The 25,449-nt window shown below is 34.1% G+C and overlaps 1 protein-coding gene across 1 annotated transcript; it reads right to left on the bottom strand.

Annotated features, from left to right (window-relative positions):
* Nucleotides 1-25,157, bottom strand: LOC106065135 (uncharacterized). Its single transcript, XM_056010818.1, has 13 exons — nt 25,113-25,157; nt 20,993-21,054; nt 19,801-19,979; nt 19,479-19,668; nt 16,838-17,016; nt 16,425-16,623; nt 15,823-16,098; nt 14,579-14,671; nt 14,433-14,463; nt 12,895-12,927; nt 12,171-12,203; nt 1,219-1,276; nt 1-156 (listed from the first exon to the last, which is right to left on the bottom strand). Exons 2-13 carry the CDS (start codon nt 21,036-21,038, stop codon nt 145-147), a joined length of 1,329 nt encoding a protein of 442 aa, XP_055866793.1. The 5' UTR covers nt 21,039-21,054; nt 25,113-25,157; the 3' UTR covers nt 1-144.
* Between the last annotated feature and the right edge of the window lie 292 nt (nt 25,158-25,449).

Here is a 25,449-nt window from a genome sequence, read left to right on the forward strand (position 1 = left end):
TTTTGTTTTTAAATAAAAATATTTATTGCTGGTGACTTTATGTTATATTTTTTAGAATATTTAATTAGTTAAATTTGAGAATCATCATTTTTCAAGAAGATGCCCTTCTACATTTTCTTTAGATTCATTAAACGTATATGGTTTCTATTTGAAGAGCTGAAATAAAATAATGAAGTCAACTGCATTTAGTATATGCAACAAATAAAAATATTTTGTATTTTAGATACATATCAGACGGATATTACCCGCGTTCATCAGGCCTTAGTTTGAGTATTACTGATCTACTGGATTGAAATTAGAAGTAAGTCAAACATGGAGAATATTTCCTTCACATTATGTTTTAACTATTTTTCCACCAAAATAAAAGTAGAGTGTCATAATGGGTTTATCCGTTCAGCCGAAATAGTCACATCTATAACTATCCAGATATTATTCAGGCCTTAGTTTGGGTATTACTAATCTAGTGGATTGGATTTAAATCTATGTCAAACTTGGCTAATGTTCCATTTAAGATTTTTTTTTTGCACGAAAATAAAAGTATATTGCGAAAATGGGTTTACCCGTAAGCCGATACATTCATATCAAATATCAATCACTGTGAAAGCATCGTCTACCCGATTTGTTAAAAGGTTTCGTGCTTTAATATAGATAAATTTAAGCTATTTTTATTTTTTGGTTGTGAGAGGTACATTAATGACTAGTTTTAACACGATTGGTTAAAAGGGTTTGATTTCTCTGCGGAACATACATAGACAACATACATAGCCAACATACATACATACATACATATATACATACAGATGTGCGCCTTACTTTATACTTTATATTACAGATTATCTTTTCAGAACAATATCTCTTAAATTCATAGTTTAGTTAGCCTAATAATATATAAGATAAGATTATGTAGACTTTCACCCGTTTTCTACATGATCTACATCACCCTATCATCTGACATATCATATAATATGTAGTATTTCATATAATATGTAATATATCATATAATATGTAGCATATTATAAAAAATAAATTTACATTAAACATATCATATAATATGTATCATTTAGAAAAATAATTTATTGAAATAGTTATGATTTCATGTTATTCCTTTTTTAACATAATTCTTTGTCTTTTAATGTATACATTTTAATGTTATAAATATTTCAAAATTAAATTAAAAAAAAAAATTAAATATTTAAAAATGAAAAAAAAAAAAATTACTTTTTTAGTTTTTTTTTTTTTAGAAAGAACTTGCCTTGGTGTCTTTCTTGATGTACTTCTAAAAAACAACAACAATGAAACAAAGACATTTTAAGAAAATTCCTTTTACAAAATTAGGCATTAAAACAGAAAACATGCATCCATTGAAAACATAGTTTGGTTATGATTGCTTTTAAAAAAGCGTAATTAAAAATAGTATACCAAAAATGTGTACTATATATTTACCAAATAATTTTTCCGATTGATCAAGAGATCTCTTAAACAACTGTATGAATAAAACTTATTACAGAGGTTTCTTTAATCTCTTAGGTGATGGCTACAACCTTTTGTTTTTTTTACAGATTTTTAACCTGAGAGCCGAAATTTACAAAGAACCGCTAGATTTTATATTAAAACCTTTGTGGATTTTTTTTTTATAATATTGCCCTAGAACAGGGGTGGGCAACTTTTTTCAATCGAGGGCCGCATTAATAAAATTTGGGGACTAGGCGGGCCGCATATATATATATATATATATATATATATATATATATATATATATATATATATATATATATATATATTAGGAATTAAAACAAGAGTTAGAAATTTCTTGAACTAATTTTACGAATGATTTTTTTTTTAAATTTTGTCATTGTCCATTTACATCCAACATTTCACTAAGAATGTATGAAGTATATAACTGTTTACTCTCGTGCATAATGTTCCGGAACCATGGAACTAGCTTAATAGTTACTTGTTTTTCTTGTGACCGATGTATAATTAACTTCAATAAGCATCGACCTGTTCTAATACTTGATAATTTTCTAACAAAAAGAAAAGCTTGTTCAAAGATGAATGTGGTTTCTTAAAATATGAAAGTTTAAGTTTCTTAAAGTGTGGATATACAGCTTCTGGCACCCATGAAACTCCCGCGAAAGAACTGACTGGAACTTCTCTTTCAGTTCATAATTTGCTTGGAGGTATGTCATCTGGAGCTGAGTCAGCTTCTGCATAAAATGGTGAGCTGAGGCTATTGAAAACTGGTTTTAAGTTCTTGACGTCTTAAAATTTGCTTTAAAATTCCACAATCAAGGAATCCAAATGTCTTGTACTTTTCAACCATTTCACTAGAAATAATTTCACCTTTCAGCAAATGAAAATGATAAAGTCTTTATTTTTCTTGCTGGCCTCATAAATGGAATAGCTTTGTTTGAAAAGATTTAAGATCATGGGCGTAGCCAGGGGGGGGGTTGGGGTTCAACCCCCCCCCCCGAAATGAAATCCCCCCCCTAGGGGGGGATCGGAATTTAGTGAATGATTTTTTGCTTTGATTTTGTTTATTTAAGTTGAGATTTTAATACTAAACCATCAATTGCCCCAGCACAACCAATGGGGTTTTGAGTTTAAAACCCCTTACCAGGGGGTTTTGAGTTTAAAACCCCCTACCAGGGGGGTTCGAGTTTAAAAACCCCTACCAGGGGTTTTGTGTTTAAAACCCCCTACTATGGGTTTTGAGTTTTAAACCCCCTACTTGAGGTTTTTTGCAGTTAACCCCCCTCCTCTTCTATAAAACAAAACAAAACAAAAATGCAAACGAAAATCCCCTAATTCCAAGAGCACATTTAAGGGAGATTTTGATTTTCAAACCCCCTCCAAAATTTACGATAAACCCAGTCTTCAATATAAAAAAAAAGTTAATTACGCACTCAAAATGTTATGAGCATAGCTAAATAGGTTTTGACTTAGTTTTTAGTTTAAACCCCACTTCAGCGGGGTTTGAAGGTAAAAAATACCTCTTTAATAATAAAAACAAAGCAAATTATACACTCAAAATGTTTTGAGTGTAGTCAAAGGGGTTTTGAGTTTAAACTCCCCTCCAGTGGAGTTTGAAGCTAAAAAGTACCTCTTCAACATAAATAAAGGCAAATTACTCACACTAAAATCTATGAACGCAGCCAAAGGGGTTTTGAGTTTTGAGGCTAAAAAATACATCTTCAGTGTAAGAAAAAAAGCAAATTACGCACTCAAAATGCTATGAGCGTTGCCAAAAGGGGTTTTGAGCTTAAACCCCCCTCCAGTGGAGTTTGAAGCTAAAAAGTACCTCTTCAACATAAATAAAGGCAAATTACTCACTCTAAAATCTATGAACGCAGCCAAAGGGGTTTTGAGTTTTGAGGCTAAAAAATACCTCTTCAAAATAAAAAAAAAGCAAATTACACACTAAAATTATTTGAGCGTAGCCAATCCAATCGGGTGTTTTGAGTTTAAACCCCTCTTCTACAGATGGCGTTTGTTTAAAGTTTAAAACCCTTCCAGATGGTTTTGAGTTTAAGATCCCCCTACAGAGCATTTTGAGGTGGAAAACCCCCAACAGATTATTTTGACGATAAAACTTCTCTTTTCGATATAAAATCTAAAGCAAACTACAGTCACTTAATTTCAAGAGTGGTTACACATTTTACCAGTGGCAGGGCTCCCTTAATAAACTGTAGTGAATAGTCATCTGCCGAAATTGAAAAACACTAAATGTGGCTCAACAAAGATGGCTAAGACAGATTTTAGTAGTCAGTTATAGAGATCGGGTTTAAATCAAGGAAATCCTATGCCGAACTGGGAGTCGACCCTTTAGTAAGATTGTGAGAGAGCGACGCATGAGGTTTGCGGGACATGTTCTCCGACAAAATGAATTACGCATAAGAAGAGTTGCAATGATATCCTAGTACAACTTGACGCCACTCATTCATTGAGGTCCTCATGGCAGGTGGGAAGAGGCTTCAGACATTACCAGTGACAGATTTTTATGGAAACAGCTTGAAGTCAAATGCTCCGAACGGCGCGGTAGGGTCTAAGTCAGTAAGAATAGCACATTAGGTTTTTGAAATAAAACTTTTTAATAGCAGGAAAATGCACTGTAGATACCTCAGAATATGCATTTTGTTGGCTTTCAATACCAGAAATAGTGCTTGGCGGCGGGGCTTCGCCCCGCGCTAGCGCTCCCCAGACCTCATTGCTAGTAATGGCAGGGAATCTACAATTTTATGGATACAGCTTGACGGCAAATGCGCCAAACGGCGCGGGAGGGTCTAAGTCAGTAAGAATAGCACATTAGGTTTTTGAAATAAAACTTTTTAATAGCAGGAAAATGCACTGTAGATACCTCAGAATATGAATTTTGTTGGCTTTCAATATCAGAAATAGTGCTTGGCGGCGGGGCTTCGCCCCGCGCTGGGGGAGCTCCTAGCGCTCCCCCAGACCCTCTTGCTAGTATTGGCGGGGAATCTACAATTTTTCCACTAACTCATGGAAGAACCTATTCTAGGGCACAATAAACGTCTTCCGAAAGAATGAAGGGTCAGAATGCAATAAAATTATTTACACACACACACACATGAATAGATATAAAAAAAAAATTCGCTAGGGGGGGGGTGTCAGGGGGGGGGGAGAAAAAAATCCCCCCCCCCCGAAAAAGAATCCTGGCTACGCCCATGTTTAAGATGCATATACATTTCATGTGAAAACAACAAATTTCAATGGTTCCGATGATAACATGAAGTCTTGTCTTCAACTCTTCATTAAAAATATGTCCATCAAGGAACCTTACAATTTCTTCCTTGAGATTCCATATTAATCTAATAATTACCCAGCTAGTGCTACTTTGCTACCGAACATCAGAATGTTTAAATTCCAAATCTTCAAGTACTTTTCGGAACTGCCAGTCGGGGCCGGCCATGGATAATTGGAGGCCATAGGCGAAGTGAATTTGGTGGCACCAATGAAATTGAAAAATACAAAATAAAGGGAAAAACTAAAATTATGCAATTTATTAAAGACCTAGTGTACTTCGAACAATAGCATTGAGTACATGTTTCGCTATTCCTTCTCTTAACTAGCAGAGTTCATGTCATGTGCGAGGCCCCCAACACTCATGAAGCTTGGAAGCTGCTTACTTTAATTATGCCTATGGACGGCCCTGCGCGTAAATCATATATTTATCACATGATTACCATATATTTTAAATTTAATGTATCTTTGTGTAAGCTTTCCAGTTACTAATTTATGGTTGTGATTATTTTCTTTATTTTATTAAAAAGGTTGTTTTTCTCAGTCAGAGCTCCATCAGTTTTTACCCTTGCCATCTTGTACAAGCCAACCCAACTCTTTCAACACAGTTTTCTTCATAGCATTCAATAAATACTGGCCTGGGCTTATGTCTTCTACTGAATTTATCGAAATATTACTATTAAATATAATCTTCGTTTACTTCATACATTATAGAAGGACTTTTGGATACGTTTTTTTAGCCTCTTCATTATCAGTAATAAGAATCGAAAGTTTCAATAATGTTTATAGATATTTATAATAATTTATTTTAATATATTTGCATTTTTATATGTGTAATGTGTGGGCACACTAGATTTATTTAGTGTTTCGCGGGCCGCATAAAGCTTTTGGCCATAATAATTAAAACTTTGTTCAAATTATCAATACAATATCAGGTGACCGAGCCTCGCTCGAATGAATAATTTCTTAAGGAAGGATATATACCCGAAGTAATTTTGGGAATATTGTTGTAATTACGAAAATGAACGATCGGGATCCGAAGAGTTGCTTTTTCGTTCTGTCAGTTTTCAATGTAATTGTACATGGCGATTAGAATAGAAAGTCCCCCCAACTATAGAAAACCACAGCTCACGTCTTAACGTTTTACATTGCTTCTTTTGCGTAAAACTATTGGGCTATTATATGCTTGTAAGAAAGTCTTTGTAGTATAACTTCTAAAATGGTTACTTTCTGAGATTTAATATTGCAATTAATATATTCATTATGGCTTTGAGACATGGACACTTTACAGAAAAAAACTAAGACTTCTTGAGTGCTTTCACCAAAGATGCTTGCGCTCCATCAAGGACATACGGTGGCAGGACCGCACTACAAACAGCGATGTCCTTGCCAACGCCGGTATGGACAGTATAGAGGGACTTCTTGTGATCTGACAGTTGCACTGGGTAGGGCACGTATCCCGTATGGGAGACGAACGTATGCCAAAGGCAGTCTTTTTTTGGTGAGCTAAAAGGTGGTCGACGTAACAGAGGCGCTCCACGGAAATTCTTCAAAGACCAGCTTAGGCGTCAACTTTCCTTGGCTGACATAGAAGAGAGCACCTGGTTGTATGCGGCCTCCGAACGAGACAGCTGGAGGTCTCCCACGAAGGCCGCGGGATACACATTTGAGACCAAAAGAAAATCTGCTAACGAGAACAAACGCAGACGGCGAAAAGAAAATCTAAATCGACCACCTGCGGACAATGGTTATGCTTGCCCTGGATGTGGCAAAATATGTAGGTCACTGCTGGGGCTGCGCAGCAACTGGAAAAACTGCATTCCTCACTAATCTTCGGACTCGAAGTTCATACCATTTTGAAAGAATATCGCTGTTTGTATTGCGGTCTTTGGTGAAGTCGTTCAAGAAGTCTTAGTTGCTTTCTATAAAGTACTCATGTGTAAGCTCCACATAGAGGGGTTGAGAGAATCACTGGTTGACACTGATTTATGTAGAAAGGCGGAGCGATTTATTTCGCCACACGACTATCCCGGTTCACATATCAACCTCTCTTTAAAGCAATGGGTCATTTGATACTATGCTTCCCAGATAATGTGAGGTTATCTACCACTTTAAGGGATGTCTATGCGTGCTGATCTTTGGGCTGAGTAGGTTTTATTGGGTGACTTCTGGAACATGACTACTGTTTAACCGAGGTTTATAGGTTAACCAAAAAAAAAGGCAGCAACGTGATGAAAATTCGTTGACCGCGAGCTGGATATCATCAGGGCCAGCATTAGGCTTATGCTTACACAGTGGACCCCGAAGGTTCAAAAGCCCCGCGCTAATTCTTACTTAGATTTAGGTACTCCCGCGCCGTTCGGCGCATTGGGCGGCAAGCTGTCTCCATAATGATCTGTCACTTGCAATGTCTGAAGCCTCCTCCCACCTGGTGTCCACTGTTCTGAGGTCCTCCATGAAGGTGTGTCGCCAGGTAATACGAGGACGTCCCTGTTTGCGCTTTCCTATTCCTCGTTTTGGCTTCCATGTTATCGCAACTCTTGGTGTGCGTAATTCATTTTGAAGTAGAACATGTCCCGCAAACCTCATGCGACGCTCAGTCACAACCTCACTAATTGTTCTACTCCCAGTTCGGCATAGGATTTCCTTGTTTGAGATCCGGTCTGTGTAACTGACTCCCAAAATCCGTCTCAGCCATCTCTGTTGAGCCACATTTAGTCTTTTCTCAATTTTGACAGATGACTTCTATGTCTCAAATGCATATGTAGCAGTTGGAATGACGATTGTGTTGAGAAGGTGTATTTTTGTCTCGAGTCCAATGGCTTGGCTAGTCCAAATAGGCTGCAAATAGGCTGCAGCCTTTGGAGAATGCTCCCTGCCTTTCCTATTCGGCACGCTACATCATGGTAAGCATCTCCATCATTTGTTATGATGCTGCTAAGGTACGTGAACTTCTTCTTCAAGGGTAGATATATCTGCAAGAGCCTCAAAGCGATTCGTTAGTTTCAATCGGAACTGTGCTGCAGTATTGCCGTCTTTAAGCTTCTCTACATTAAATGGGCGGGGTCGTTGGTTGGCGTTTCAATCGGAATTTACATTTGCCACTGACAAGGTAGTGGTCTGAGCCGAGATCAGCTCCTCTGCGGGTCCGCACATCTTACAGAGATGACCTCCATCGTTTGGAGATGCAAATGTAATCTATCTCGTTGAAGGTTTCTCCATTTGGTGATCGCCATGTTTTTTTGTGTATTTGTTTGTGCTTAAAATATGTGTTTCCAATTGAAAGGCTGTTGGATGCGCAGAGAGAAATCAAGCGCTCGCCATTATCACTGATGTTTTCTGCAGAGCCATATGGTCCCATTACATATTCAAAGCACTGGCGGATCCAGGGGGGGGCGGTAGGGGCGATCGCCCCCCCCCCACTCGGCCGACCCCTCCCCCCGTAGGGGGGGGGGAGACGAATTTTAGTATAGAATTTACACAATTTGTATACGAATTTATTACTTATGTTAATAATATATACTAATTATTTATATTTCAACCTATTTTTAGGTTATTTCGCCCCCCCTCTAGTATGTTGGCCGATTTGGTGGGGTCGGAAGGGGGCGATGGTATCAATCCAATTTATTTCTAGAAATCACAGCTTGCTAACAGAATCAATTAAATATCTATACGAATAAAACTTGTTATTGATATTTTAACAGATCTTTATACTATGTCGTTCCCTGTTTGCCGATTGGGGGAGGGGGGCGAATACCTCTACTGCCTTTCCCACCTAAACCCTTTGAGTGGGGGGGCGGTCCTACTTTTATGGAGAAATCATAGTTTGTGACCAAAATGTATTCAATTAATATATAAATTTTATATTATGTCAATCCCCTTCTGGTATCTTGGCCGATTCGGTGGGGTTGGGGGGAGGGCGATTGCATGTACTGCCCTTCCCACTCTAGCTCTCTGAGTGGGGGGGGGGCGGTCCTATTTTTATGGAGAATCATAGTTTGTGAACAAAATTAGTTGAGTCGCCCCACCCCTATTCTTTAATGCCAAATGCAATCTTTAGCAGAAATTATTAAAGGAGCGAGGATTAATCGTTTTAACTCTACCGCCACTCCCATTTCCAGACAGAGTTTATGTAATTTCACATTTATTTATAATAATTATTTTAAGAAAGTTAGAATTCAAACGAAATTTTTCAGTATAAGAGTCACGATTGAGATGAGTTCTAAACCCAAACAATAATTTCATAGTCCCTTTTCCCAACCTTTACTCAATCTGATATTTTGCTAGTTAAATAAATTTGGGACTATAACTCACAATTTATACTTACATTTTATTGAATATTATTTATCGAATAATTATTTTTTCGACAACGATCCTCAAAGCCAAAATCTAAATATGTGGGTTATCTTATCTTTTCATGGAAAAAATCGGTTTTATTTGCAATGTATTAAGATCCTATAAATTCATATTAGAATACTTTTCAAGTACAACATTATTCGAAAAGTCCTTTTTAATAGTATGATTAATGAGCCTTTGGTAAGGAGAATGCGTTTCTTTTGTGAAGAATGCAAGAAATCTTTTTTGGCGTCGGAACCCCACTGATGAATAATGAGCTGTAGATGTCAGGAGAATGCGTTTCTGCATTGAAGAATGCAAGAAAACGCTTTTGGCGTCGGGGCTTCGCCCCGAGCTCCACTAGGAAACCTTATAGCGCTGCACCAGTTGTTTTGTTTTTCGCCGAAGGTTGAGAAATGCTGCTTTTTTTATTCTCATATATATATATATATATATATATATATATATATATATATATATATATATATATATGAAATATACATGTGTGTGTGTGTTGTACGCACGTTTATGCATAGGGTTAGGGTTTACTGGGCATTAGGGTTAGGGTTTGGAAAAAAATCGCCCCCCCCCACTCGAAAGTTCTTGATCCGCCAGTGATTCAAAGCCAGTTCGGTTGGGATTGATTTTGGCGTTAAAGTCTCCCATCAGTAGAATTAGGTCAAGAGTGGTGTGTAGTTGATTATAGAAATTATCTTTGATGGTATCTTCTGCATCCTCTGTAGGGGCATAAGCTTAAATGGTAGTGACTTTAATTTGCTTTGTTTGGAGTCGAGCTGTAATGATGCGGTCACTGACCGGCTTCCAAGCAATTAGCGCTGAAGCTGCTATTTTAGACATGATGATTCCTACACCACCAATGTGCTCCTTGTCATGTCCTGAATATATTATTGTCTTGCCATCATTGATTATTTGTCCACTTGATGTCCACCGCATCTCGCAGATCCCAAGGATGTCCAGCCGGTAAGAGTCAAACTCTCTTAAAAGTTGGGCCAGTTTACCGCATTGATTCAGGGTTCTTACATTCCACGTGCCTATAAGAGTCGGTTTCCTTGCGTTGAAAGGCTTGCCATGTATCGGGTATTGGACTTCCAGTTGGCTTTGATCCAACACCGTCATCAGGGTTTGGCCGCCCTCGCCGCATGTATAGTTTTCATTATGTGTCGAGTTTGCCGTTTCTGTAGCAATAGTGGTTTTACAGGGTGGGGTCGCTAGCCCCACGCCAAACCCTCCTCCTTTCTCACCCGGGCTTGGGACCGGCATATGGCGGAGTGTAATCCTAGGTGTAAATTATTAAATTAAACCATTATAATTTATAATAGGGTTCCCGTGGTCTCCTTGTTTTCAAGGAGCTCCTGGAAATCTCCGGAAACTCATAAAAATGTCCTTAAAAAGACAACATTGTCACTTTGGCGTTTCAATCAATATGATAAACGCCAGTCCTACGCGTGATATGAAAAAAAGGGCATCGTCAGCTTTCATTTAATAAAAATGTAATGCAAATACGAATTTATTTTCTAATACAAAATCTTTATTTTCACTTATTATCCTTTTTCCTACCCTTACTGCTCCGCGTGCATTTCGCATTTTTTTTACATATGGCCCCGCAAATGTTAGGGCCGGCCCTGGTTGTGCAAGTAAGGCATAGATAAGCTGTGTAATGACCATTTCCTTTGTTTTGGTATTTGACAGTAGACTTCGAAGCTTAAACACATTGCAATAATTCACCAGCAAAATAATAACAAAGTAAAAGCTACCTACGGGTGTACGCAATTAAAATGTAAACAATTTATAAAGCCTACATACATACATAAAGATATTTAATATATTATTTTTCTTCCATAGTTTCATAATGGATCAATGTACAATAAGATGGTGCGCAAATGTTTAATTACGCCGATTGAATCATTAAAACTTTTTCTTGTTTGCGAAGAAATGTCTTAGTGTACTGCTGTGAGCCTAGTGACGTAAGCGGTGTCAAGTTTTTTTCCCATTGACGTCATATAGAAAATTTCATTCATAAAATGTTCTAGCCAAAAATAATGTTTCGATAATGAGCCATTTTCAAACCGATATAACGGTCGACCTCGAGTTTTCACGATGTGGCCAATGAGTTGAGAATTTTTTTTTCTCACTATCATGCACATACCTTTAAATTTTAAAGAAAATCGTTAGAGCCGTTTTCGAAATAAAATTTATATATATATATAAATATATATACATACATACATACAAGAATTGCTCGCTTAAGAGTATAGGATTTATAATTTATATATTATAAATATATTTAGATGTGCCACTGATCTGGGCTCTATTTAGTCTTATTTAGACTGTGTAGGCACCTATAACGAGGATATGTCAAAACTGCTCGCTATAAAAGTCATTCGTTATTTTTGAAACTTATAACTAAAATGAGGTTTGTATCGAAATTTTTTTTTAAAAAACAACATTTGAATCAGTATTATATTCTATGAGTTAGTTAATAAATGTAAAATATATTTAATAATGATCCATTGATACTTTTTCAATTGTGACCTTAAATACAATTTTTTTGTACCGATGCGCAAATCTATGAATGAAGCTAGATTTATTAATGAAGAAGCCTGTGAACTTTTTAATAAGACTTACTTCCCCTGAAGTTTTTCATTGAAGAAAGATGTATTTCTTTGAAAAATCTGCTTGCATATATAATTTTAAAAATTAAATGGTTTACTTTCGGAAAAGAAAAAAGTATCCGTTGCTTCAGAACTTTGAATGATCTAAAATATCATGATGTCCTATTTTCATTTCATCTTCTAGTTTCTGAGATCTAAACGGGACGGACAGACAGGCCACACAAAACTAATAGCTTCTTTTCTCCTTTCCCGCGGCGCTAAAAAAGAAATCAGTAGTGATTGCTTCATTTTTTTTATTCATGTGTTATTAGGGACTATGCATAATTGTGAGTTAATCAAAGATAGGGAAGTGGAAGAAAGAAGGTGTTCAAAATTTGATTTAGACAGATTTGATAAAGCTTTGTAAATTTTCGAAATATTTTAGTGTTAACAAAATCAAACCTTTCATTCGTCTTTTCATCTGTAGCTGATTTGCTGGAAATAAATGTAAACAAAAAATGTAATATATAGAATAAAGAAGCTTCATATAATTTTTAGAATGGATAAACAGATAAATACAAAAAAAAGCGATAAAAAAAATAAACACATACTAAATTCTAAAAAGGAGAAAAAAAATGCTGGTATAAAGTGGAAGTTGTATTAAGTTGTTTGAAATAGTCGTGTAATTAAATTTGTCATAGATTTATACTTACATTATTAGGTATGTCAGAATAGAATTACCAATAGTTTTGTAAAGCGCAATTTAGTGATTTTAGCTTTCTCTTTACAATATGATCATATTACTTAAACATCCAGCTCGTAAACCGTTTTTTCAAAGAAACAGATGAACAAAAAATAAAATTGCTCAATTTGAATTTGTACATGAGGACTCAAACCTTCTAATGAAAATAAAATGTTTTAAAGTTATTTATAGTTAGTTACAATTTTCTACGCGACAAACTAATTCTCAACGAAATTCTTATATAAAAAATAATCAGTAGTGATTGCTTCAACGTTTTTTTTATTAATTCATGTGTTATTAGGGACTATACATAATTGTGAGAAGTTTTAACTTGATCAAAGATATGGAAGGGGAAGAAAGAAGGTGTTCAAAATTTGATCCAGACAGATTTGATAAAAGCTTTATAAATTTTTCGAAAATATTTTAGTGTTAAAAAAAACAAACCTTTCATTCGTCTTTTCATTTTTTGATGATCCGCTGGGAATATATTTTAAAAAAAAAGGTAATCTATCGAACGAAGAAGCTTCATAAAATTTTGGGAATGGGAAGATAAAAAAAAACTTTAATTAAAATCTAAGTAATTAATAAATATTTAATGTATTCTATAACGGCCTGATAGTGAATATATAGCCATACCTTGTCTGATATTGAAACTTATTTTAATTTGTTAAAATGTAAACTTTTTAATGGTTTAAATAGAAAATACATATTTTTTAAAATGTTATTGGTTTTGCTAATAACGATATTTTCAAACGGGAGTTTTAAACTACTTTACTTTCTTTAGCGTAATTCTAATGATAGAATTAACATTTTTTTGTTTTTCTATTTTCAGATTTGTAATATTATTTTGTTTTTGGTTTGATGCATGAATTGATTCCTACTTTACTCTTTAATAATAAGGACATCAATAGGAGGATAGCTTAGGCAATGGTGACAATATGGACATAGGTAGCTTACAAATACTACAGAAAGAATTATTCTAGTTCAAAAGATAAATTATTTAATGAACAAAATATAAAAGGGATAACAATGGTGGGGATAAGTAATAAAATCTAAAGTAATTTAATTATTACAATAAGTGCTTAATGCATTATTTCGAATTTACTATTGTTGATTGAACATAGCTGTAGTGATTCAGTTGTTTTCTCATAGACAGATCCGACAGTCTTGGATATTGTAGGCTTATCAAGCGTGTCAGCGGAACTCTCAGCGTCATGAGGTGCTAGCTTCAGTTAGTAGAGATGAGTGTGAGTAGGGACCCAAACGATATGTCTCTGTCTCTATCCATCATGTACAATACTGTTCTTAAGGCGGCACATATCCAACGTGGGGAGGGGGTTGTGAATAGTTATTAAGCTGCTGTGTGTAGCGATGGTGCAGCGTCTATAGTGTCGTTGGTCCTCCGTCCAGCGGTCAATAATTAAAACTTAACCCTAGAGAAGCCAGTTTTAAGTCGAGTTTAGTCCCATTAGTGCCAGTACCTTTGTCTTGACCATAAATTATAGAAGAATATAGTTATGGGTGGACAAGAAAATATTGAATACATTTAAAAATAAATGTTTCTAACGATTTTCTGGGAAAACTGAAATGAACTTTTGTAAGCAAATTTCGTATCGTCACAGAGAGCAAGCCTAAAGCAATTATTTTGGATCACAGATAGTGAACACGCCAGAAGTAGAAAACAAATTGTTAAAATCGCTGCAGCCTCCGTAAAATACAAATTTAAATATGCAATCTTTGATGTGTGGTGTATCTAGAATTAGCATCTTAGATCACAATACAACTTTGCAAAGGGAAAACATTGTCCTTTTTAGAAGTTAACTGCCTCAGTGATATATAAATCTGCACGACATTTACATTCCGTTGTTTTTAGCGATTAGAAAATTTCTACATTGATTTACTAGAAAATTACTTTTTGGCGAAATAAGTAAGTGGTAGAAAGATATCAAAATATTAAACGTCAATAAATTACGTTTACTCACTTGTTTTGCATTGTTTTTTGCTTTGATTTATCTGGAACAATAACATTATATGAAATAGTACATACTAGCTACATTGCATATTCGTAAATATTTTGTTCCAATACGTTTTCATAGGTAAAGTTAATATTTATATCTTGAAATATTACCTTTAAGAAAGATAAACGTCCATACAAAAAATAGCAACAATGCTGCTAACATTATTAATATTAAAGTCACATTATGTTGATTTGTGATTGTATCTGATAGAAAAAAAATATGTAGTTAATCATCAATGAATAATATCATTACATGAATTGTTAAGTATTTATATCAATATTTGTAAGAGATGAATCACTTTGTAGGTCTACTTCATGAATTGTAATTTATTTACCCAAATGATAATTTGCTTATATATTAAATATGTCTTATAACTCATAAAGATAATTTAAATGTAGACTCGACTTCGTATTCAGTACGAAATTTATTTCTTTAGCCTGTTAACTCGTTATGGGTTAAAGGTGGGTACCTGGAAACAGATCTAAAAAAAATGACAGTTTAATTATATACTAGGCCATAGAAGGACATTTCTCATTCATTCTTTGCGGAGTTTAATAAATAAAAGGAAGATAACGAAGATTATAGGCACCGTATTTGAAGTTTTAGCAGACTAAAATAAAAATGATTATTTTTTAAAATCTATCGTTCATAGTTATTCAGAGAAAAATAATCGCTCTTTCTAAAAGTCATTACAGAGATATTGTATTTTTTATCATTAGTTGTTGTTTTTTTTTTTATTTACGATTTAACTGGAGATACTGAAAGGCTAAAATCAGTATGAAAAAAAAAAAACAACTCATTTAATTACAACTTTTCTAAAACTGGAGAACAAAATAAATTGAACCAAACCTCAGCGAGCATGCTTTATTAAAGAGTATGGAAGTACTCAACAAAACATAATTGAATGGTGTAATTTTAATTTCCATAATGTTTTTTTTTGTCTTTCCATGAAGCACTTGGGATTTTTTTTTAAATCTCACAAGTCAAGATTATATACATTGCTCTAGAGTCTATACTGTAGATTCCCATTAGAAGTGAATATTATTAGTTTTTATCTTGTGGTTAATGGGGATGGTGTCTCCATATTTTTTGTTGAAACAAGGGATTATAAAGGAAAAAAAGAAACGAAAAGAAATAAGAAAGTTTAGTTTGTGTATAATGTGCTACTATTTTCCTGTGTATTTATTTACATTTTTTATGTAATTTGTTTTTGATGTATTGATTGAAATTAAAAGCATACTGCGAGAAAAATATTCATCAAAGTGTGTATGTTTAAATCCTTATAACTAAATAATATAACTGGACCAGAGTTTGCACACTTGCGTACCATGAAAACATTACTAAAAAAATGTACCTTCAGGTTCAATGACAAGGATAAACTTGTGCACGGATGAACTATTTCCACAAACCCTATAGCCAAACATGAACTCCTCTTTTTCTGTCTTACTCCTTGTGTATGTGACGCATGTCGGATTTTCAAATTGTTCCTTCAAGTTAACTGTAATAACAGCTATACATGGCAAAGGGGCTTCTATACAGCAAAGAGTCAATTCATCAGTGTTTGGTTCATAGGTAGTTGTTTTACTAGATAATGGTTCTTTGTTTAAATTTACTACAATATCTGAAGGATCTTAAAAATAAAAAGACAAAATATGAAAAAAAGCAGGACATATATTTTAAATTAGATTGTAAAAGCAACGCCTTAAATCCCCATAGAATTTCAGTTGTTGTGTTAAAAATTATTTAATTGAGTATATTTTAAAGCAGAACATTAAAATATTCCCCCATTTCATCACAATTTTAAGCAAGCTACATTTACCTTTCATGCTATTCTGTACAATAAAAATGTAGATTATTAAACATTTTTTTAGAAGTTATATAGATCTAACATTTAAAAGCTATATAATTTTTTAAGGAATATTGAAGAAAAATTTAAATGCGAAATAAGTTCTGTACCTAATATTCTGGGTAGTTGTATAGGAGTGCTCCAGTAATCAATGCCCTTACATTTTCCAGCGAGTCGCCATTCGGATTGACTTAGGTCTTTTGTGGCGTTTAAAGACATTGTAATTCTATAGGAATTCATCTCCCCATCTTTACTACACCTCAAAGATGAGGATTCGTCATCACATTTATTCAGAAATGCATTATTGTACTGTAAGTATATGGGTTTATTAATATTTTCGTTCATGATTGTGTATCAATTGATCTTTTATAAACAAATACTAATAAAGTAAAATTTGCTTTAAAATGTTTAAAAAATTGTGGAATCATTGCGACATTCTATTACTAATAAAACTATTAGTACGTGATCAATTATTCTTGTAAGACTATAAAAAAAAATTGCTAAAAAAAATTTTGTTACTTACTATGAGAAATGTAGTTGAGTTTTTAGCTTTTTTTTCGATCATTATATAGTGTTCATCGTCATCCAAGTCCTTATAGAACCTAACATATCCTTCCAACTTAATTCCCTCATTTTCTAGCAAATCTTGTTCACATTTAGAGTAGGATTGGTTGAATTCTTGGAGGCTGACTTCAACAAAGGCTAAAGTAAAAAATATATTATCAGTCAATGACGTATTAACATGAAAAGAAAATACGTTTTAATATTTATATATACACGTTAGTTTTTTTTTTAATTAATAATTTATAATTTATTAGTTATTTTGAGCAAAATAATAGCTCTATAAGATGCATTAAAAGTGAATAGTCTTTAAAAAAAATGAATTTTATTTATTTTTTAAATACAACTATTTAGATTTAGATCGTACATTCAAATAAATTTGGTGGACTGACATGGTTGTCAAATACGGCAGTAACAATTTTTCTAGAAATTAGACAGTTGCTTTATGTCGTTGGGAAAAAATACTAGCTCTTTGGCAATACTAGAAAACCTTAGCTTGACCAATACAATTTTTCAAAGTATAAATATTAGTTAAAATTCAAATACAGAGCTACAAAATATTTATCTCGAACCGATTAGACATTTTCGGTTATTTCGGAATGGGACAGGGTGAAAAATAAGACTATCATTTTATTACGTCACATCCTTTTAAGCACTTTATCACAAAAAAAAACATTCACAACAAACAATGACGCAATATAAACGTATTAGCACATACTTCGTTTTAAAGTTCTTAATATTTATATTTATTAGGTACTTTATCAATTCGACCACTTCTGGATGTCTTGACTGGCACAACAAGTTCTCTAGACGTTGGTCTATAACTGTCTGTTTCGTTTGTTCTAACAGTTTGTTGTTCGTTGTCTTCATCGGTATCATAGTACCCAGAGATGTCTTCTTCAAAACTCTTGTTCAAAAAGCGTTGAAGTCGTCTGTAGGTTTTTCCATCGTTTGTATTTATGATGTAAGATCTGGGTGATGAATTTTTTAAAACTACAACTGCTTTCTACCATGTTTGTTCGACAGAGTAATCTTAAGCTAATCTTGAGTTAGCATCGTATTTCAATGTGCTTCTCATCTGTCATTCTTTTAGTAAAGACTCTGTATTTTCAGCTACCGATGGTTTCAATAGTTTGGGATCAATTGGAATGATGTCCCTGAGTCTTCTACTCATAAGCAGTTGTGATGGTGAATACAGCAGTCCGCTTATCGGAGTATTTCTATACTAGAGCATAGCGAGATATGGATCTTTCCCACTTTTGTATGCTTTGTTGAATATCTGGTTTACGATACCAACATACAACTCACTTTGACCATTTGATGGAGGTACCTAGGACTTGATGTGGTTCTTTTGAAACCCCATTCAGAAGCAAACTCTCTATATTAATAGCTGTTGAATGGCATATTGTCGCTCACTATTTCATCTGGTATGCCATGTCTAGCACATATACCTTTTAGTGCAAGGATTACTCATTCTGCTGTTTCGTTCTCAAGTCGTTTATTTCAGGGTATTTGGAGAAATAGTCCACAACTAGCAAGTAGCCATTGTTTTGACATTCAAACAAATCTTTCGCAACCTTTTTTTCCATGGTCTGTCTGGTACAGCTTGAGGTCAGCGATTTTTCGTTCTCATTATTTCTTTTGAACGTTGCACATGTTGAGCATTTCATTCTTGTCGAAAAAATATCTTTGGACAATCCTGGCCAAACACACTCTGTCTCGCCTTCGATCTGGTTTTCTCAAGACCGAAATGACCTGTGTGCAACTTGTCGAGAATTTCATTTCTCATACTGGAAGGAATTATAATTCTGTTCTAATAAAACAATAATCTATTCTCTTCATGAATACTGTCTTTTAATGACCAGTACACCTTTACTGCTTCATGCTAACCCTAACCCAAACTTTGGCCATTGCTCAATAACTTCAGTTTAACATCAGATTCAGTTTTCCCATGGTCACTTCCCGGAAACTGTGCTGTTTCGCTACGAATTCTCATAACCATGTCATCGTCTGAATTTGATTGTTCTTGACCACTAATGTACGCACGCAAAAACGTATCGGCTATTTGTATTTTTGAACCTGGAGTTAAAGTTACTTTTAAATTAATATCATAACACCTTTTTAACATCATCAACTGAAGTCTGGGTGAAATCATGTGTAAAGGCTTTGTCACATCAGTTTGCAAAGGTTTTTGATGTGATTGTACATTCACAATTCGTCCATAAATATTGTGTTCAGCTGCAAACACTATAGCGAACATTTCCCTTTTTCTATCTGTGCATATCTACACTCTGTTCCTGTCAATGATCTTGACGTATAAGCATCCCAAGCATTCTTTGATTTCTTGTGCGATCTGTTGGTGCTGGCATCACTAATGATGTTTTTATAACATAATATGTCCTACATATATTTAAAATATGATTTTTTTTTATTACGAACTCAATTAGAACTTAATGGTTTTATACCAATTGATTTTTGTCTTAATCTTTAATCTTATTAAAAGTGATTAACATTATAAATATTTATTCAATATCCTTTTTTGTTGTTGAAAGAACAATTTAAAATGTATATTATATTTTAGAAATGAAAAGCAAAATACTTACGTCTTACTATAGGTAAAAAGATATGATTACTACTAAATTCATATCCATTGTACGAGCCCATCATTCTCCATTCTGATTGATTAAATTCTATCATTGTGGTAGTATTAAAATAAATTAAAAACGTGTTCTTGTCATAAACACAATAGAAGCCTACAAGAGCCAGGCAATGACTTAGATTCAATGTCTCAATCTGTAGGTATTAAAAAATGTAATGCTAATTACAGACCCTTGCAATTTTAAAAGATTTTCTTGATCAAATAGGACTATTTTTTACTTGATACTATGAAAACTTACATCTAGAGAAAAGTTATTGCGTACCTACCATGTAAAAAGTAGTTTCACCTCTAGTTCTTAATTCTATATTTAAGTAGTTTTCGTCATTATCTGATACATCTTGTACAATTACAGAGCCCCGTAATATGAACTCTTGATTTAAGATCAAAATGTTTGTATCATTGTACTCATACAATATGGCGTTTACTTCTTCTGAATTACAAAAAGCTGAAATATAACGTTGTTTTGGATATCAGTTTATAGTGGAAATATAAATGACACAAAATGAATTACATTGCATATGCCTTCATGTGTGCCGCGCCATATTTAATATCACATAATTCATATTTTTTAGTTTATAACATGTAAGCTTTGTCATATTGTAATAAACTACTAGTTCTCCCTTGCAAAGAAAAGAAAGTTTTTTTTAGCATAAATGTCAGAAACTATGAACTGCAAACTAATAACAAGTACAACCTTATTTTCTTCAATAAAAAAATTCAAACTTGTTGCAGATAATAATGTACTGTAAGGCCGACTAAGGATTTGATACCTTAGGGTATGAATATAAACTAACGTTATTATTATTATTATTATTATTATTATTACATTCTTATAATTCCATATGTATTCCATGAACTAAAAGACACAAAGACACATAGGCCTATATAATGACACATTCCTCGTTCCGTATGCTACGACAAATTTGTTCAAATTCTCCTTCTTCCCTAGTGCTATTAGAGCATGAAGTTGCCTGAGCTAGCTATTTTTTAATAATTTTTTAGAATAACATTTCTGCTTTTAACTTAAGATTTAAATTTAAAAAAATGCAGCATACAACAAAATCGATGCCTCTTAAGATGATTTCGAAAAATGTACACTTTAATGATTAATCTTTTTAATTACTGGGTATTTTGTTCTATGCGCAAATTTAAAAATGGTAAATGGACTCATTGGCTGTGTTGTTTGGTGGCATAAAATAATTTTCCAGTAGCAAGAGTTTGAATTATCGACTGGTAAAATATTTTATTTGCTAAGTTTTTAAACGGTGCACGCAAACCCTCTCCCAATCTATTATTCCATCCTAGCATGTCAACAAATAAACTGTTCCAAAATCCAACAAGCACTATATAATAAGCAAGATTCTCTATTCAGAAGCAATTTAACATTAATTAAAAATTTAAAAAAAAATGTTTAAGTACGATAAAAAAGAGATTATACAAAAATTCCATGCGACTTACCAATTTGCAGAATGATGCATATTAGTGATCTTGTGTAAAAAATCATTATTGTTTTAATATGTCTGAAAACCAGTTCAAGTTTCTATATAGTTTATACAGATGTTCTCACTACCTAATATGAGCCCTTTCAAAAAGGCAACAATATAAGACAAATAAATTAGTTTTCTAATAAATTAAATTAACCTCACAAGTCATCACAAAGCATACCATTTTTAAATTATTGTAATCATAAACAAACAATTTAATACTTATTTAAAATACATGACGATGTTTTTTTATTCAAACTATCTCTCTGTGTATGTATGCACTGGTTGCATTAGAGTTGGCTCGGCTAGATGTAGACATAGCTGCCTTCCTATCAGGGCCGGTCTTAGGCCACTGCAACCTATGCGGTCGTAGTGAACCCGCGATTTCATAGGCCCACGCTAATTCTAGGTGTATTTATTTAAATTGCAAAATATATACAAAAAATTCATTGAAATCTCCTGAGTTTATTACAATCTCCTGAAAACTCATAAAAATCTCCGGAAAAATAGACAAAATTATCATTTGTGGGTGTCATTCTTTGAGAAAACGCCAATCATACGCGCTATAAAAGAAAAAAGGCATTGTCAGCTTTCATGTAATAAAATGTAATAATTAGGGCGAATTTTCACCTAATTGGAAGTTCCAATACTTTATTTACTTTTATAGTCACTGGCATAGTGGCAGGGCCAGTCTTAGGCCACTGCCACCTATGCGGCCGCAGTGGGCCCCCTCACTTTCATAGGACCCGCGCGATGCGAATAGTAGGTTTAAATTAAAATTATTATTAAAGGGTTCCTGGAATTCTCCTTAAATTATAAAATATAAGAAAAAGTCTTGAAAATCACCTAAGATTATTAAAATCTTCTCAAAACTGATGCAAATCTTAAAACAGACAAAATTGTTATTTCGATGTGTCATTCACAAATGCCAATCCTACTCGCGATTAAAAAAAGGCATTGTCAGCTTTCATTTAATAAAAATGTAATAATAAGTCGAATTTTAACCAAAACAAAAACTTCTAATACTTTTTTACTTAGATAGCCACTAGCATACAGATATAGATCTAAATCTATCTCGACCTCTTATATAAAAAAGCGATATTTTGCGAGTCGATAGTAAATCTAAAAGGCAGATCTGATTTTTACCAGTTTTTTGTTGGAAAACTACTATCTACTGTAGATGGCTAGTAAAAATAATTTAACAGTGATTTTGTACTTAGTAAAGTATGAATAAAATGCAAAGACGAATTTATGTTCTAATATAAAAACTTAATTTTCACTTATTATCCTTATCAAAACCCAAATTAGGCCCCGCGAAATCCGTTTCCCATAGGGCCCCGCAACCTGCAGGACCGGCCCTGCATAGTGGCATATAAATATGCCTTAGGTTGCAAGGTTCGTAAAGTAAAGTTAATTTGATCGCTATTTTGTACTTAGTAAAGAATTAATAAAATTCAAAGTCGATTTTTTTTTCTAATACAAAATCTTAATTTACACTTATTATCTTTATTCCCACCCAGACTAGCCCCAGCGCAATCAGTTTCGCACAGGGCCACGCAATTGTTAGGACCGGCCCTGCCTCTTATTATTATTTTTTCCTTTTATTTCATCATTGTTTTAAACTCTGTTACTAATTAACGAAATAAAGCTTAACAACATTTATGTACTGATCAGCCTATTAAAAACTAATCTGTGTAGCATAAGTGTGTGTCTATGCACGAGACCACCAAATGTAATGAGATCTGTGGGATGGTCAATGTAAAATATTTAAATGTATTTTTAACAGTTACTAATGTAAATCTTTCAAAAGTAAAATGCAGTCTAGGTTGTATAGTGGGTGGATGTATGTGTTCATGAATTTCAGACCAACAACTGGTCATCTCGCTTGCAATTTATAGGCAAAAGACTGCTTCTGGCATCAAAAGCTTAATAATGATAGTAGCTGTTAGTTAATAGTTGGAATCTAAAGCGTGGCAGTATAATATTTAGTGCTTTAGATATATTTATTTAATACAAACGATATTTTAATAACAGCGGGAACATCTAGTATGCCTATTTGATCAATGTTAAGATTTATAGCTACATGTATCTAAAAACATTAGGAAAACCAACTCTAGAATAAAAAAAACTTATCCACACCCTACCTGTTGAAAGAAATAAAAATAAATATAGTTTCAGCCTGATTTTAAAAACCTGGTCAGATAAACGTAGTGGGCCTACACATGTAGTCTGAGTGTAGTGTGTAAAGTTGATTGTATTCACCATCACGCTTTTTTTCTTTAAACTTTACTGTTAGGTTATCCTTTATATAATAAGTCAATTGAATTTTAAAATGAAAGTAGCTTTTTTCTAAAGGTTTTAATACTAGACAATTTCACTCACACACACATATACCATATATATGTTTGTGTGTTTGTGTGTGTGTGTGTGTTTATTGGTTCTTCCTCGAGTTATTGTAAAAACCTTAGACACCCCGCCCTTGCCAGCAAGAGGGTCTGGGGAGCGCTGTAAGCTCCTCCAGCGGGGTTTCGGGGCAGAGGGGGGGGGGGTTTAAACTCAAAACATCTCTTGGCTATGCTCATAGAATTTACTTTTTTAAATTGAAGAGGTGGTTTTTTAGCTTCAAATCCCGCTGGAGGGGGTTTTAAACTTAAAACCATCTGGAGAAGTTTTGTACTTAAAGCCCTCTGGAGGAGGGGGGCTTAAACTCGAAATCCCCCTTGGCTATGCTCATAACATTTTAAGTGTGTAATTTGCTTTTATAATATTAAACAGATATTTTTTAGCCTCAAACACGCTGGAGGGAGGTTTTAAACACAAAATCCTTCTTGACTAAGCTCATAGAATCCGGTGACTGATGTATGATGTATGAAGAGGGATTTTATCGTAGAAAAAAAAATAATTCGGAGAGGTTTAAAAATCAAAATCTTCCTTAGGTATGCTCTTGGACTTTGGGGATTGTCGTTTGCATTTTTTTTTAGAAAGGGGGGGGGGTTAACAGCTAAACTTCCTTCAAACTCAAGAACCTTCCTTGGCTGCGCTGGCCCAAGTGATGGTTTAATATTAAAATCTCACCTTAAATAAACAAAATCAAAGCAAAATATCAGTCACTAAATTCTAACCTCCCTCCCCCCCCCCCCGCAGCAACCTAGACACTGAACTGACAAAAAGAATAGAAGAGTCTTCTGCAGCAATGGCAAAACTCTCCAAGAGCGTGTGGGAAAATACCAAATTGACTACGGCAACCAAAATCCAAGTCTACAATGCCTGCGTTCTGAGCACACTTCTTTTGGCAGTGAGAGCTGGGTAACTTACTTGCGTCAAGAACACAGATGACATAGCTACCACTTACACTGCCTGCGACGCATAATGAGCGTCTCCTGGAGGGATCATGTCTCCAGCCAGGACGTTCTGAAACGGGTCAATATGCTTAGCATCTAAGCTCTTCTTACACAGTGACGACTACGCAGGCTCGTCATGTCACACGCATGCCAGATGGAAGAATACCTAAAGAAATCCTATACACTGGGCTTGCAGAGGGAGTCAGACCCAAGGGCCGCCCATGGAGGAGATAGCCCAAGACCGGACAACATTGAGGCAGACTGTACGTGCTTGTACAAACTTCACCCTTGGACAAATGCATATACATGAACGAATCGGCTTGATCAGTCACACCTGATTCTGCCCAATCTCAAGACAAAACAAAGCCTGTGATTCACCTGGGCGCATCCATTGTCTTCCGAGACAGAAAGAACCATATGTATATCTATATACTATTTTCTTTTAAATATTCTCTTTACCTTAACGACTTGATTTTATGCGTAGGACATATTAATCTTCTTTTATAAAGTGTAGACATAATTTCTTTATATGTTTATATTTATCTATATATATATAGAGAGAGTCCTGGTACTTTATCAAAAAAATATTAAGAAATAATGTCTACAGTTTAAATTATCTTTTAGAGAAGAAATTTTAAAAAATAGGTCCATGTGCCACCACATAACAGTAATGTGATATTGTCACTACTGTCAATGCGTTAATTTTGTATACGTCATAGATAATATATTTTTATTATGAACTCATTTACATACCTAATTTCACTGATGTAGAAAATAGTCGATAAGATATATAATAATTTCGGGTTTTCCCTCTGTGTCTGTTACGCAAAAGTAAACATGTTTCTTGTTGCCATTGACAATATTTACTCCAATCCTTGGTTGATTATCAACTCAATATTTTGATTAAAAGATTTTAAAAAATTAATCTGTCGAAAACATTTATAGCAAAACAATAAAATGGAATTTAATTTAAATAGTTTTCATTTATTATTTCAGTAGTGAAATAGTTTTTGTTCATATTGTCATTGCTAACATCAATGTCTATTCAAAAGAGAGTGTAAAGCGTTTCCGAAACTCTTACCAAATTTAT

Source organism: Biomphalaria glabrata, chromosome 14 (assembly GCF_947242115.1).
Source record: "Biomphalaria glabrata chromosome 14, xgBioGlab47.1, whole genome shotgun sequence".
In the NCBI taxonomy this organism is placed as follows: Eukaryota; Metazoa; Mollusca; class Gastropoda; family Planorbidae; genus Biomphalaria; species Biomphalaria glabrata.